Source organism: Conger conger, chromosome 5 (assembly GCF_963514075.1).
Source record: "Conger conger chromosome 5, fConCon1.1, whole genome shotgun sequence".
NCBI classification, from domain to species: Eukaryota; Metazoa; Chordata; class Actinopteri; order Anguilliformes; family Congridae; genus Conger; species Conger conger.
In genome coordinates, this window is record NC_083764.1 from 7,598,193 (window position 1) to 7,614,580 (window position 16,388).

At 48.6% G+C, this 16,388-nt stretch overlaps 1 protein-coding gene across 1 annotated transcript in view; it reads left to right on the forward strand.

Annotated features, from left to right (window-relative positions):
• Window positions 1-6,887: 6,887 nt before the first annotated feature.
• Window positions 6,888-16,388, forward strand: part of sash1a (SAM and SH3 domain containing 1a) — a 65,446-nt gene continuing 55,945 nt past the window's right edge. Inside the window, exon 1 of the mRNA XM_061241590.1 lies at window positions 6,888-7,605. Within this exon, the coding sequence (XP_061097574.1) occupies window positions 7,507-7,605 (99 nt within the window). The 5' untranslated portion in view covers window positions 6,888-7,506. The remainder of the gene's footprint in view (window positions 7,606-16,388) is intronic.

Sequence of the window (16,388 nt, forward strand, 5' to 3'; positions counted from 1 at the left end):
AAAATAGACCTTAGGAATGTAGCCATGGGCGGGGGTGTGGGGGGGGGGGGCATCTTTTAGAGCGAAAAAGATGACAGGGTGCATGGATACTGACTGTGTTCGCTTGAGTGTCTTTTCCAGAAGGTTCCCCCGAGCCTGTGTTCATATCGGCACTCCCCGAGTGCCCGGGCAGGTCATGACACTGGGTTATTTTCAGTCCCGAGTCATTGACCTGCGGGGCCACTTTCGCTGGCTGATGGGATCCGCTGTCACTTTCCGATCTCCTTCAATGAGCACTGCACTTTTTTTTTCCCCCCACTTCCTTATATTTAAGTGTTGAGCTTACATTTCTTATGTATAGTACATTCATACAGCTGAATATTTGATGAGATCACACATAACACGTAACTGAACATTCCAATGCTGATGTCACAATCGCTGCTGGCAAGTGAACACCACGCAGTTCTAGAACACCGGCATAGAATGTTGGGGGGAAAGAACACTCTTCACAGGGTTAAGGGCCTGTGCTGCACCTGGGAATTGAATCCACTGAGTTGCAAACCCAATTCCTAAAACTGTATTACACATCCGCCCCGTATGTTATGAAACTGGATATATGACCGAATCGGAGAGGGCGAAGTACGGGGCAGCGAGGGCAAAAGGTTATGCTGGAGCACCCAGAAGGTGTTTAGGAGCACAGCCTTGATCCTTGATCCTGAACCACACTAAAAAAAGTTTTACATTTTAAACATTGACATTGAAAAAACATTTATCATGTTATTTTTTACGGGATGTTGTTAAATAAGTTATTACCATTAGTCGAAATGACTTTGACAGTATTTTGAGAAAATAAACACTGTACATTTTTTACCGACATTTTATTGCACGCTACTGACTGTGATAGGGTGTTGTGCATGGTAAGGGACGGCGTGTTTCGGAGCGAAAATGTCTCAGCAGTGCAGGAGGTGATCTGGGTCATCTCTCTCACTCCTGTTCTTGCCCCCCTTCCCCTCTGTCCCCCCCGTCCCCCGTCCCCCGTACCGGGCCACCAGCCCCCTAATTCTCTCCAGGGCATCCTTACCCCCCCCCCCCCCCCTCAACTGGTACGGAGTGATCATTTTCAGCTGTTCCCTGCCGCCCCCAGTGCCACCCAGCCCAAACTGGGAGAGTGAGAACGAGCTCTGTGCTTTAAAGAGCCATGTGAGAGAGAGAGAGGGGGAGAGAGAGGGGTAGAGGGAGAGGGAGAGAGGGGAGGGAGAGAGGAGTAGAGGGAGAGAGAGAGAGACAGAGCGAGAGGGAGAGAGAGAGAGAGGGAGAGAGAGGGGTAGAGGGAGAGAAAGAGAGCGAGAGAGTGAGAAAGAGAGAGAGGGAGAGAGAGTGTGAGTAATTGAGAGAAAGAGAGAGGGAGAGAGGAGTAGAGGGAGAGAGAGAGAGGGAGAGAGGAGTAGAGGGAGAGAAAGAGAGGGAGAGAGAGTGTGAGTAATTGAGAGAAAGAGAGAGGGAGGGAGGGAGGGAGAGAGAGGGGTAGAGGGAGAGGGAGAGAGTAGAGGGAGAGAGACAGCGCGAGAGAGTGAGAAAGAGAGAGAGAGAGACGGAGAGAAAGAGAGAGCGAGAGAGAAAGACAGAGCGAGAGGGAGAGAGAGGGAGAGAGTGTGAGTAATTGAGAGAAAGAGAGAGGGAGAGAGGAGGGGAGAGAGGAGTAGAGGGAGAGAGAGAGACGGAGAGAAAGAGAGAGCGAGAGAGAGACAGAGTGAGAGAAAGAGAGAGCGAGAGAGAGTGTGAGTAATTGAGAGAGGGGGAGAGGGGGAGAGGGAGAGAGGGGGTCCCGGGGCCCAGCCAGACTGGCCTGTGGGATACGCGGCGGCTCTGTGAGAACCTCTCCCCCGGTCCCCTCCGCGCGGAATATCAATTGGAGCCGGATCCCGCCACAGCGCCCCGCTAACAGACAAGGCCGCCATTAATCCGGCAGGTGCAGGGCTTATGGGCGGGGGGTGGGGGTGGTTTTGGGGGGTGGGTGGGGGGGTCTGCCTGTGCCTGGATGAGGTTGCGGGGGACAGAGTTGTGTTGGGGGGGGTGTAACCGCGCTAGCGAGTGGAGTCATCTCCATTACACGGCTGTCTTGAGTTATGCGCCTCCCCCCACACCCCCAAATTCACGCACAGGAGTCTGTCTAAACTACTTGTGACATCACTACTCTCCCACGAGCCGATCCTCGGGTGTTTTCCTGTACTTACTGTAACCCGATCTTTCCTCAGCGTAGTTTTCCCCCTGCATTTACAGTGGATTATCATCGGTTACAGTTGCATTTCTTTCCACATTTACCGTATTTCAGCTTTGCCATTATCCGCTTGTGTGTGTGTGCTTGTAATATTGGCATTTGGCAGACGCTCTCATCCAGAGCGACGTACATGTGATTAGACTAAGCAGGAGACAATCCTCCCCTGGAGCAATGCAGAGTTAAGGGCCTTGCTCAAGGGCCTACACCGTGGCTACACCGGGATTAGAACCATCGACCTTGCGTGTCCCAGTCATTTACCTTAACCACTACGCTACAGGGTTGTGTGTGGCGTGGTCTCTGTAGCGTCTGTCACATTTGTTTACATAGTCAATTAGCACAAGTCTCTGGCACTGTAGTATAGACCTTAGAGAACTGGGTTTTGTTCCCTGGGGGGGGTACCCTTGAGTACCCAAGGTGTTGAACCTGAACTGCTTCAGTGTATATCCAGCTGAATAATATTTGTTGTTAATTTAACCTTGATTCATACAGGGTAGGTTGACTTGGCACACATGATCATTGTACAGCGAAGCCCTGCGAATGCCCGTCCCAAGTAGCCTAACCTGCATGTCTTTGGGATTGTACGCGAATGAATGTCGTCTGTATAAGGAGTCTGCCCCAATGCCTAAATTATCATGTAACAAATTATAATTGAAGTGTATTGGATTAGCAGGGGACTGGAACACAGTGAAGGTAGCCGGGTGTGGAATTAACTCTGTCTCACGAGGTGCCACCTCGATCTGGTAATGTGTGAATGCTTAGATGTTAATTAGCTCCCCTTAATCATCGTGCTTTCGAACAGGGGGTATTGATTTAAAATAGCTTCCCCCCCTCTCTGCCCTAGTGCTACAGGTGGGCCGGGGGCAGGGCGGGGGGGGGGGGGGGGGGTGCTTAATGACAGGACCGTCCCGGGAGGGGGAGGGAGTGGGGTAGGAGGGTCAGTTGACACCGTGAGGAGAGGGGGTAGGGATAGGGGGTGGCAGAATGAGATATGGGAAAGACAGATGTGATGTCACCGTCTCGGTGGAAAACAGAGCGGAGCTCCGCCAATCACAGGGCTTGCGATGAGCCAATGGCAGAACGCCACCGGCAGTGATTGGTGGATTCTACTTCCTGCTTAGACTCACCGTGAAGTCTGATGTAAAGGCAGAATAATATCCACAAGTCAACATTGATGTTATTCCATTGGTTGTTAACCAATGTACACCGTGATTGGTGGTGCGTGATTTCTTCTTCCCACTCTCTCAGAAATAAAGTTACGAAAAATGCCTAAAAATGTACACATTTTGCCACTTGTTGCATGGGCAGCGCCCTAATGGTGCATGGAATTGTTCCCCTAGTCAGCAATATGTAATTAATTTGTACCTTTTTTATTTGAGAGTTACTGTACTTTCCAGGGTACTTTTGGGAATTTTGTACCTCCACTGTCACCGGTGTACCGAGTGAACCGGAAAAGATGACATCACAGTTGTCTTCTCCCTGTTTTATTGTCGTCCTGGGGGGACCACACCCTGACCAATGGGAAAGCAGGAAGAGCCTGGCAACAGGAAGCCCGTTCCTCAGAGTCCCCTCCCCCCCCCCGTAGAGTCCGGCGTTGTGACACTTCGCCCAGGAGAGTCACGTCACAAAAGAGGGGCGAAAAGTCAAAAGACAAGTCTTACACGAACGCACCGTTCTCAGAAAAAGAAAGAAAATGAAAGGACAAAGCAAGCTAATGTTTCAGCGGTTTCAGCGCTTAAAGGCTGTGAACAGGACACCGTCGGACAGAACAGCTGTCGAGGAACCTCACCCTGAGAACGGCCCTGTTTCTGCCAGACCTTCCCGGGGATTAGTCATATTATGTGGGGGGAGAGGAGGCCAGGGGGAAGAAGGGGTGTGAGTGACTGGCTTTTAAAAATGAAACGCATTGTTGATACAGCGCTGAAGTGAGGCGTGACGTCGAGGCACCCAGTCTCACCGAATAAAGAGATAATCGCTGGAAAAGAGGCCACTCTTTTTTCCTGGTTGTCGTCCCTGCGTTTCTGGTCCTGCTGTTGTTTATTGTTTGTGCGGTCTTAAAAAAAGCGGGTTCCTTGGCTCGTCTCCGTCGAGGAACCCTTTTTGGTTCTTTATGGAACCCTCTGTCGTAGGTGTGAAACGTGAACGCTCCCAGACAAAGAACCGATTCGCCCGAGAAAGAACCTTTGAACTAGACGGGGTTCTTCTGCGGAATCACAGGGTTCCTTCTGGAACCTCTGCTTCTGAGAGTGTGTGGAGGAGGAGGAGGAGGAGGAAGAAGATGAAGGAGGTGGAGGAGGACTACTGGGGAGTTCTCCTGTGCTGTTTTCTCTCTCTCTGCTCTGGTATCTGTCACAAGGCCCTGCAGCTGTTGCTGTCCCGTAAGGCCCCGTTTCCCACAGAAAGGCAGGCTGCAGTAGCCATCACAATGCCCAGCTCAGACACAGCTTATCACCGTCACAATGCGGAGATATTCCATACGTCCTCGGAGCTCGGTTACTTTGTCTTCTTTCTTTCTGAAAAAAAAAAAGGGGAAATATTATAAGCCCCTCGGGACTTCACGGTTACCAAACAGCCCCTTTCCAATCGAGCTCCGTCTCATCTCTGCATCAAACTTTCCCCGCTGCCAAATGCGTCGCTCGCTCTCTCTCTCTCTCTCTCTCTCTCTCGCACCACGTCTGACGAAATGCAGAAGTGTGAATCGGCCGAAGGAAACGTAAGGTTTTTAAGCTGTAGTTACTTCTGCTGGTCTGTGCAGAGACAGCACGCTGACCTGTGGTGACCGTGAATGGAAAGTAAAGGGTCATCACTATGCAGACGAGGAGAAGCTCGCACACTTGCAATGCGGTGCACTCCACACACACTTTTCTGTGTCCGGTTAATAGTGTTTGTCGGTTATCTCTGACACGGAGTTTGGTGTATCGGTTGAGTGGAGCCTGCGCACTGCATGGAAACGTTGGCCAGATAGAGACAGTAGAGAGAATCCCTCGGGCTGTTGACTGGCAGCTTGTTTTCATTGTAGCACTGTTACTGGTCTGGATCTCTTCATTATTTGGCATTAACTCATTAACTGCAGATAGTGCAGAGGTTGAATCCATGGCTGGAATTCCACGAGAGCGAAAGAGAGAGAGAGATAGAGGGCGAGAGAGAGAGAGAGAGAGAGAGAGAGAAAATCAAAAAATGTGTGTTCATGGGCTGACTCAACAATCACTGGGATGTATGTGTTAGATCTTCAAGTATTGACTGACATGTCTTTTGTATTCTGTCAGCCCAGAACATGTACTGTATAATTACCATTGCTGATTATTTTTATTTTCACGACTCAAATGTGTCACAGCGATTCATGTACGCTCGTGTGTCGGCTGACGACTACACGGCCTTTCTTACACGTTTTCAAATATGTTCACGATCCACAGTTCCATGTGACCATTATTGTAATCGTAACACGTTTGCAAAATTGGAAACGACTGAAAGCGTAGTATTATATCCCGTACGCTATTTTCAGTTGGCTGCGTAAATGGCAGTAATGGAGCATTAGTGACAATGTTGCAGTTGGAAGCCTTTTTTAAAACCACAACGAAAATTGCCACGTTCCTTCACAGAAAGAAAAACCGTTGATTGTGATGGAGAACCTAAGGACCTGAAGTCATTTAGAAAGCCTCCACGAGTTGGATTTAGTGAGGAAAATTACATATTATCGTCAGGGTGACACTGCGGAAGACAATACGGTTTGACAGTCTGTACATTTTTTCCCACCCCAGCCACACTGCACGTGGACTAGTTTTTGCTGTGGAATGAACATCTCCTTTTCTTGCCCAAATTACATTTAATTGACCAAATGCGTCGCGATGACGCACTCAAATTAACAGCTGACCAGCGTCTGGCTCCTTTGGGTTTCTTGAAAGCGTGTTAAGCTCCCCCATACATGTCCGACAGACAGTCTTGTTTGACTCATGATGGGGCGATTTCATGATCACGGGTTGCTGCTTGTTGCTGTATAATTTGGCTGCGCGTATAATTTCACTGGCCCATTGTAATCTAAAAAAAAAAAAATCATATTAATGACAAGTTTGGAACCCTCTAGATGTGTCACGTTCTTATTCATACATTGTTGTTTTAATAGGGACATTGCCGCCACATACTGCATATTGGATGATATAATGTGTGTTATATTGTAGTTATATGCACAGGTAGTTGTCCACACTAATATACCATTAGGTCTAATTGTTCCAAACAATTCCTAGCCTACTGGTTGCATTGCGTAAACACGAATAGGGCATATAAATACGTCATCCCTTAAAATAAAATTCTCATGCGCTTTTGTTTTCAAACAATGGTTGAGAAGAATGTTGCTTTTCAATGGGGAGAAAGTATTGACGGAAGAACGACAATACAACTTTTTATAGCATTGGACTTTTCAGCGTTTATCTGCCTGGAAACGTTCAAATAAACGATGTCAAGGAATCGGTTTTTTTTTGCTTATGGTAAAATAATAGCCGACGCTGCCTTTCCGTGTCAGCTCCGATTGCATGTACAGTGCGCGCTGACATTCGAGTATCTTTTGTTGCCGAGCTGTTTTTGCTGGGTGGAGAGAACAGTCATGTGAAGTGAGGGGGGAGCTCACTTTGGAGACGGGTGCGTTGAGAGTTTAGCGACAGCAAAAGCGCAACAGGATTTTTTTTCTTAATTGAGGATTATAACTGTAGATTCACGCCAGATGTCAGTGTATCGTTGTACTAGTTTCTTTGTTGTTTTTGGTTCCGACTTGGCGAACGGGGCATAAGTATTTGGTCGATATTTTCTGAGATTGTTTTGGAGCCACCCCCGCTCTAAGTTTTGGTTCAGACCGGTGGCAGGCATCGAGGTGCAGGGAACTCATCTCGTCAACTTTTTTTAGAAGGAATCTCAGCTCCGATCTGTTTGACTTTGGCAAACTCTGACGCTGTCTTGTTTTCAGATATAAACAAAAACAATAGCCAGACACGGTATTTGGAACGACGAAGCGTAGCCTATGCAGTTTATGAATCATCGATCGAGTTTGTGTCGTCCCAGTAGGAATATTTTGGATCCCTATGGATGTCAACTTAAAAAAAACATACGCTGAAAGGAATGGTAAAAAAATTGTGACGGGTGAGATCAACATTGCTTTTGCTTCCAACGGTGCTTGCCACCGAGAGTGGAGCGCAAAGTAACCCATGTCAGTCCTTGTGTTGCTGGACTAAAACTCGGCTCAACCGAGAAGACCGATCCGAACCATGGAGGAGACCCAGGCGTCCCCCGCTCCGGAGAACCAGAGAGACAGTAACGTGTCTGACAGTTTCTCTAAACTATGGACAGATGTGATGGGGATGCTGGTAAGTTTGGGGCGACTGGGTTGTGTGTGTGTGGGGGGGGAGGGGTAACAGGAAGGTAACAGCCAACTGACTAAAAGCTTTTCACTCGTGTTAATGAAAAGGGGGTGTCATTGTCTTGTCAGACTATTGATGGAAGCAAGTAGGCTGAGTGTAACTCGCCGAGTTTCCTGTTGCATCCTGGAAAACAGCTTGCCGTGAAACGTTCAAGTTGTTTCCCTTGCCAATATATGGTGAGGCGTTTTTGGACTCGGACCACAGAATTACTTTTCCCGAATTGTTTATGCGGTACGCGTTGGCATTGGATGATCCGGCTCTCAATGATATCGGAAATCGCATAAAAATGGTATGTGGCTACACGCAATTTTTTTAAATCCCTTCTTCTGCAGTTGTCACAGGTGTTAATGAGTAACCGAACATAACTTGCAAGAAGCTTGCTAGCCCCGATTGACTGCTATGATGGAATGTATGAAAACCAGTGGGCCAATCCAATTTGGCATGCCTCTAGTCTAGCTGAAGATATCATAGTTGCACAGCTCTTGCTATATGTTTCGGCAGCTTTGATTGGTCACTTCTAAGTCGACCACTGTAAAACACGCAAAGTTATCCGTCCGTTTAGGTTAGCCTGCTTTTACTGGCTAACCTACTTTTACTGGCTAATCTCTATCCTTGTGTCCTATGGGAATTTTTCCCACTTGTAGGGATTGCGATTTGCGAAAAGCACGTCCGCCGTGACGGATAACAATCCCGAACATTTAATTAGCCTTATTCAGTGAGTATTTTGAGCTGAGACTGTGTTTTAAATTCACAGTTCATTTCTTTTGATGTTTAAATTGTTAAGAGTTGACATAATTAGTCTAATTCTGCGCAATTGGCATGTTCGTGGTGTTCCAATTGTTAATTGATTCCTGGCTAGCTGGCTAATTCAGCAGCGCGTCTTTTCACAATGGATAATTAACGGACCAGACAGGAGATTGTTTCTCGTCTAAAACGAGAATATCCAGTTTTATTGATATTATTTGCTTTCCCAACACGTTTAAGACAAACGTACTCTAGTCTACTCATATTTGATTCTGTAGCTAAATATTGAATGTATTTAATAATTTTTAGTTTATCGTTTAATTACGTCATCCAGGTCGTTGTGAAATGTATTTATAGTGTTCTGTAAAATGTCAAGACTCATTATGAGAGGAGAGTTTTAAAGTAGTATCAAAACTTTTTGCCGGTATCACCATTTCTCTTAACATCCGTGGTAGCTTTGATGGCCATTGAAACATCGCCGTTACCAGGTACGTGTGAATGACCATGATAACGAGCAGTTCAGGACAAAGACAACCGTTCCTCAATACGCAAAGTTGACTGTTGAGCTGAAGTTGATTGGAAATATACCTCTGTTGTTTGTACAGTGTAAAGCATGTGTGAACGGTGCCAGCCCCAGAAGTGAGGCAAGTCTGACCCCCCCCCCCAAAAAAAACTGAGAGTGAGAAGGAAAAAAACCTTTTGCCATATGTCCTAACTGAATTTATCACCTCTGAGACCTGTGTCCGTTTTACAGTATAGCAGAGAATCCCAGTTCTGGTAGGCCCGTGGGCTTTTCTGAAACCTCTATAACCTTGTGACTGTGGTTGGGGATTACCCACAAGGGAAGGCTCACTTGTGTTACACTGGTATTTGACGGGTGTAGTTTTTTTCCCTCCGGTGGCATCAGTTGGATGTTCCTGATCGCGGGGGACGGATAATTGATTTGACTGGAGCTCAGATCTCGTATGTTCTCATTTTGAAGTAATAGGCTATCGAGTTGACAGTTTTCTGGCCGGATGCCAGTTCCGCCACGCAGTGTAATTGATATCTTCAGTGCGTTAAAGTCTTGTGTTGGGGAAGCAAACCTGGCAGGGGCTTTTTGGTTTTTTTGCCGTAATTTTCCATTGACTGTAATTAAGAAAATTGTCCCAACCTTTCCCGTTAAAGTAACACAATCACAGCTACTTGTGTTATTGTTGTTGTATTCTTAATAAACTTAAACGTTTTCTGTTCACTATTAAGCAGGCAGTGCACGTGTAGCATAGGAATGCTGTTGCTAGGTTACAGAATAAAGTAACCATCCCAAATTGGTTGTGATGCTGTACCTATGTTCATGGAAAACATAACGACTCTTAATTCTACAGGTAGTGCAAGTTGCTCTATGGAACAGCCGTACTCCTGTTCCTACTGTTGCAATATTTACTTTGTCATTTGACTTGAGGAGGAAATGGCTCTACGATCCTCACCTCTGGAAAGAAGTGTGAATCAGAGTCAAAGCTATGCACACAGTTATTTGTGTTTATTTACTTATAGGGGCCGTGAGTGACACATCGCGTGTTATTTCTCCGCTCGCGGTTACGTGTTGTTTTTGGTTTATTTTCCTGGAAGCTCTTAGGTGGTGTTGCTGTGTTATACGGGTCTCGCACACACGCTGAGTAATAGTTAAGTGCTGGCCCGCAGTTTACCGTTCCTCAGAACTGTGCCGCGATCTGCGTCACCGCAGCCGTCTGAAGTGTAGGCTTCATCTGCGGCCCGACGGAGAGCCGGCAGCCGCGGAAACGCGTTTCATGAGAATTCCCTCGTTTGTGTGCGGTTCTAACCCAGCGAACGGGCGTTCCAGCTAACAGAAATACCCTCGGGCTTAATTGATTGAACCTATGCCCAGTTAACAGAAATACACTGAGGCTTAATTGATTGAACCTATGCCCAGCTAACAGAAATACACTGAGGCTTAATTGGTTGAACCTATACCCAGCTAACGCAAAATGTTCTCACAGTGTTGCCGCAATGTAATGGCAATGTTATAATGTTGACAAAACATTCCGGTAACATTGTGAGAACATCTTGTGCTAGCTGGGCAGCTACAGTAATGGTCGTAGGTTATATTTACATTAATGGAGGTGTCTGGAGGACGCTTATCCATAGTGAAGTACGTAAGCACTCTCGAAAAGATATAGGTTCAGACCTTGAAGAGCTGATAGCAGGTCATTATGGTCACAACCCATGGTAGTTCTTAACTCTTTAACGTGTGAGGTCAAAAATGTGTAATCAGAATGTTCTCAACTGAACATTCTAATGCTGGTGTCACAATCACAACTGGTAACTGAAAGCAAGGTTCTGAAACAGTGTTCTAGAATACTGATTTAGAATTTTGAAGAAAAAAAAACAATGTTCAAATGGCTAATGGGTAACTTACTTGGAATTCTCAAATGCTCAAACCTGCATCATAAAGGTAAGTGTTATGATGGGTGTCGGATGGGGTGAGAATGTGGTGCTTCCAGTAGCACATGGGTTTGAGGATGTATTTTTTAGGAGTGGCATAGGTGTGTCTTCTTGAGCCATGACAAATATTAATTAGTAGCAGAACTGTGGTTCCCTGCTGTTTTTTTTAGAGGAAGTGGGCTCTTAGCTGGCCGTCTCGGCCTTGACTTGTCTGTGTTGTTCTGCGGCCGGTTTAGAGAAACCGGCTCCATTCAGCACCCGCACATCGCCACAGTGTTCCAGGGCTGCAGACTGTGCAGAGCAAAACCCGGAACAGCTCTTTTTACTTCAGTCCATGTTCCGGATTCAGGATTCCAGCTAACTCCATAATCCTGCTTTGTGGGTTTTACTCGGTGCAGTTATCCAGCTAACTCAGTACTCCTGAGTTGTGGGTTTTACTCAGTGCAGTTATCCAGCTAACTCAGTAACCCTGCTTTGTGGGTTTTACTCGGTGCAGTTATCCAGCAGACTCAGCAACCCTGCTTTGTGGGTTTTACTCAGTGCAGTTATCCAGCTAACTCAGTACTCCTGATTTGTGGGTTTTACTCGGTGCAGTTATCCAGCTAACTCCGTAATCCTGCTTTGTGGGTTTTACTCAGTGCAGTTATCCAGCTAACTCAGTAATCCTGCTTTGTGGGTCTTACTCAGTGCATTTATCCAGCTAACTCAGTACTCCTGATTTGTGGGTCTTACTCAGTGCAGTTATCCAGTTAACTCAGTAACCCTGCTTTGTGGGTTTTACTCGGTGCAGTTATCCAGCTAACTCAGTACTCCTGATTTGTGGGTTTTACTCGGTGCAGTTATCCAGCTAACTCCGTAATCCTGCTTTGTGGGTCTTACTCAGTGCAGTTATCCAGCTAACTCTGTAATCCTGCTTTGTGGGTTTTACTCAGTGCAGTTATCCAGTTAACTCAGTACTCCTGCTTTGTGGGTCTTACTCAGTGCAGTTTCCAGCTAACTCATTGATCCCGCTGTGTGACTCAGGCCCGGGGTCTCATTGTAACGCTGTGTTTACCACCTCCGTCTCCTCCTCCTCCTCCTCCAGCTGTTCCTGCCACAAGCCCGAACAGCAGCTGCCTATGTAGGTCAGGCTCTCTCCGGTTGCGGGGCGTAATGCGGCTCCATGCCTAATGACTTAACCACGTATCTGAATGGCTGACTGTACCGTACTGTACTAGCGTACCAAGCACATGAAAGGGGGGGTCTGTCATCTCTCACGGGCGAGATGACTTCTGCATAATAGCTCGGGCTGCTTTCTTGTAAGATGGAAGAGCGGGTCGGCCAAGGCGTGACAATACTCGGTGGGTGAGTCATGTGTGGCCGGAGATTGTGTGATGTGGGTGTGTCACTGTGGCTGCCGCCTTTTGATTGGTGTGTGCGTCAGGTCCCATTGAAGGGCCGCCTTTTGATTGGTGTGTGCGTCAGGTCCCATTGAAGGGCCGCCTTTTGATTGGTTTGTGCGTCAGGTCCCATTGAAGGGCCGCCTTTTGATTGGTTTGTACGTCAGGTCCCATTGAAGGGCCACCTTTTGATTGGTTTGTACGTCAGGTCCCATTGAAGGGCCACCTTTTGATTGGTTTGTACGTCAGGTCCCATTGAAGGGCCACCTTTTGATTGGTTTGTACGTCAGGTCCCATTGAAGGGCCACCTTTTGATTGGTGCATGTGTCTGGTCTCCCTGAAGGGCTGGTGTGTGAGTGTGTGAGTGTGTGTGAGTGTGTGTGAGTGTGTGTGAGTGTGTGTGAGTGTGTGTGAGTGTGTGTGTGTGTGTGTGTGTGTGTGTGTGTGTGTGTGTGTGTGTGTGTGTCAGGTTCCCCTGAAGGCTTGACTTTACTCTCCAGCGTTAAACCCCTGCCTTTAGTGGCTTGTGACGGCAGCGTTATATCACATCGCGTCTCTCATGATCACACCAAGCTAAGAGGCTGTCCCAAGTGGTGCAAATTATGTCCCAAGGGCGCATAATTTGGGATGAGGTAAGGGTGGGTCAGGGGGTCAGGGTGCGGGGCGGAGGGTGGTGAAAATGACTCAGCCCCGGCCCTGAGCTGTTCCAGCCCTGCCCAAAGGCTGTGTGCAAACAGCAGGCGGTCCTCACTAAGGTGGTACCGTGTCCCCACTAAGCAGCACTCCGACCGCAACCCCACAGGCTTCCTTAGCTGTGACTGCAAACCCCCAGAACTCACTCCTGTCGCCCACCCCCCTGTGCTTTCTGCCCTGTGGATATCCTCAGGAAGCTGCCCTTAACCTCTCACCCCCACACACACACACACACACACACACACACACACACACACAAAAGCACACCAACACACATCCACCCACATTTAATACTTTTATTCATGTCCGCATACCAAAGTGACAAAAAAGGACATAAACAATATAGACACACAGTGCAGAATGATGACAAGGACACTTGCAGGATTATTGTGGGTGCAGGTACACACACACACACACACACACACACACACACACACATAACCAGTGCATACGCAAGAGCACACAAACACACTCTTGCCCTTCTCTCCATGCCCCTCGTCTAGGGCCGGGCTCCACGCTCTCACCTCCTTTTCTTTCCTCCACTTCCTGTAGACGTATCGGCACAGGAAGCTGAACTCAGAGAGGCTGCTCTTTATTGGGCCTCAGCGGGCCTGGGCCCTTACCGTGATTGTGTCAGGGGAGGGGGTCCAGGAAACGGTGGGAACGGGAGATAGAAGGGAGGGGAAGGATGGATAGAGCGAGCCAGGGAGGGAGGGAGGGAGGGAGGGGGGGGAAGGGTGGACTTTTCTTATTCTTCTTTTATGGTAAAGGTTAGGCAGAGAGGCACCGCCCATGACCCAAACAGGCCCGGTCTCGGGTCTGGGGCGATGGGGGTGGGGGTCACGTGATCGGCATTGTTCAGCGGAGAAGACGCCGGATCGTCCCGATTCATCTCCGTGCTCGACTGCAGTGTCGTTTTTCCGCCGCCGGCCGATTAATGGTGTCATCGCTCAGGGCTTTGTTGTCCCCGGCTTACATCACGAGGGCGTTGTGGGCCCCCTTTCAGCTAATTCACGGCCGGGACATTGTTATCGGTGTCATGCGGCCGATTCTCCCTTGTGACGGTATGCGATTACTGATGGCTAGCCAATCCCTGGACACTGATGAATCACTGCGGTCCGGGTTTTTTTTTGTGAAGCACGTACAGTATCCCCAGTGCGTTATATTGCCAGCACATGACATTGAACAGGTCGACCGTAGTTGACCGTCGGGGGGGGGGAGAGGAGGAGTTTCAGATTGTTCCGTCTAATAAAGCTCGTTCTGTCCAGATCTTATCCCAAGGCTGTTGTGTCATTTGTCTTTGTTTTTGATCGCTAAAGTTTTCGAGTTGCGTCAAAAACATTGGAAATGTCTCTCCTCTTTTTGGCGGTGCAAACTCCGCATAATTATCTGGAATTGTTGTTCCATGGAAAGATGAAAAACGTTGCGCAATACGGCTCTGAAATCTTGTGTAATATTGGAGTAGAGTGCGACGATATTAATGCTTTGCGACCCGATTTTCCTCATTTTTTCGGCTATAATGTGATGTCACTTGGCCTTCTGCGCACCTTCTTGTGACATTTTTCGTGGAAAAATCCCGACGTGCTGGCACACGTTCGATCTCCTCGTACAATTGCAAACCCGGCTTCTGGGCCAAGTGGCGCTGATACAATCCGGAGAATCTGCAGATACACAGAAAAACACCCTCGTCTTAAATGCCAGCTCGGTAAACCCAAATACCAAACCCCAATCTCAGGAAGTATGCTCTCCCGAGATTGCACCGTTTGAACAATTCCCTTTTAACGTCGTCGTGGCAGCACAATAACGACTGGTGTGAATAAACGGGGTCAGCCTGTTTTGGTTGGAGAACAGAGAGCTTGTTTCCATGACGTTGGCCCTTTGGTCGGGATTTTTTGAAACCGCGGCGTGCTATGCAGCATTGTGCGCGATTGTATCTGCTTCACATTGCGTGACATCGCAATTGCTTTCAGGTGTGTCAAAATTAGGAAAACAAATGCCAGTGGGTTTTTGTTTTTGTTTTCCCCAGGTGGCAGTAGCCATGATCTGAGGGCTCTATCTGACCATGTAAAGTGCTGCATTACATCTAAAGCGGCCGAATCTGAGGAGCGCCTCCTGCTGGGAGGTTGGGGGGGGGGGGGGGACGGTCACGGTCACGTGTGTCCTCGGTCGCGTGTTCCTGCGTTCTCAGGGAACCGGGAGAAGAAGGGGGACGGAGGAATCGCGTGCGGTCACTCCGAGCGTTTTCCACGTGCCGGCGACCGGCGATTAACCCCGCTAACAATCTAAACAGCGCCGCGGTGGTCTTGGAGCTCTTCCTGCCGCTCTGAACCGGTGATAAATAACTGCGTTCTGTTAAATGAGCTCCGTAAATAAGTGAAATAAATAGCGGACGAGAGAGAAGCAGCCGCGATGTCGCCCCCCCCCCCCAAGCCTCGGTGTTTAGCCTGGAGTTACGTCCCGTTCTTGTCGAGCTCATCGCGTTCCTGTACCGAACCCGGGAACAAACAGGGCACACATGGTCCCCATACGCCGTGAAACATTTGCTAAATTCCCCCTCTCCTTCCCCTGCTGAAACTGCTGGTCCTGCACGGCGAGTATTTATTTGCTGACCTCTGACCCTTCAGGTTTCCCGGGGGAGCGGTCCGGCGGAGTGCTTAAACGGCAGCCCGCCGCAGGTTTCCCCCGTTAGCGCCGCATGCCTCGAGGCCTCTCCCGAACCGTTCGGAGCGGGTCGCGCCTCCCGAGAGCTCGGAAGTCGCCACCTCTCGGAATGCCGCAGGAATGCCGCAGGAATGCCGGGGTTAATTGATTGTCGCCGGGGTCGGTTGACGGGGAGAGGTCAGAGGAAATCGGTTTCTTCTCTCTGGCAGCTGCTTGTGCCCCTACTTCTCACTGTCGGGGCCCCACGGTCAGAATCGCGGTTCCCCTCTCTCGGGAGGGGGGAAGGAGAGCACGTGGTGGAAGCATCTCTGGCGGATGTTGTGGGAAAAGGCATAATGGCTTTCTTGTTCGGCCCCTCCGTCCAGATGAAAGTTTTTTCGAAAACCCCGGACGCATTACCGCCCGCATTCCGCACGGAATATCTGGGGGGCTCGTGTTTACGGAGTGCCTTGGGAGTGGGACTCCAGATCTAGGATCAGGTTTCCCCAAAAATCCTAACCGTTTAAATTATGAGGGGAAAAATAAGGGGGGGGGGAACTTGTGTTAGATCAGCGCTCAGTTTTTATCGTGGGTACCGGCTGTTTGACGCAGGCTTTCAGCTAATTCGTCTCTTGGACGTTGTTATCTCTATCATGTGATAATTCTCCCTTGTGACGGTGTATCGTTACTGTTTAATGGATAAGGCCCGGGGTCCTTTGGTCGATATCTCCCTCGCTTTCCCCGCTGCCAACTGCTTCATCGCTCCCGTATTTCCTGAAATCGCCCGGATTGCGGGAAAATCTGCGGGAAAATCGGTCCAGTATGTCCGTC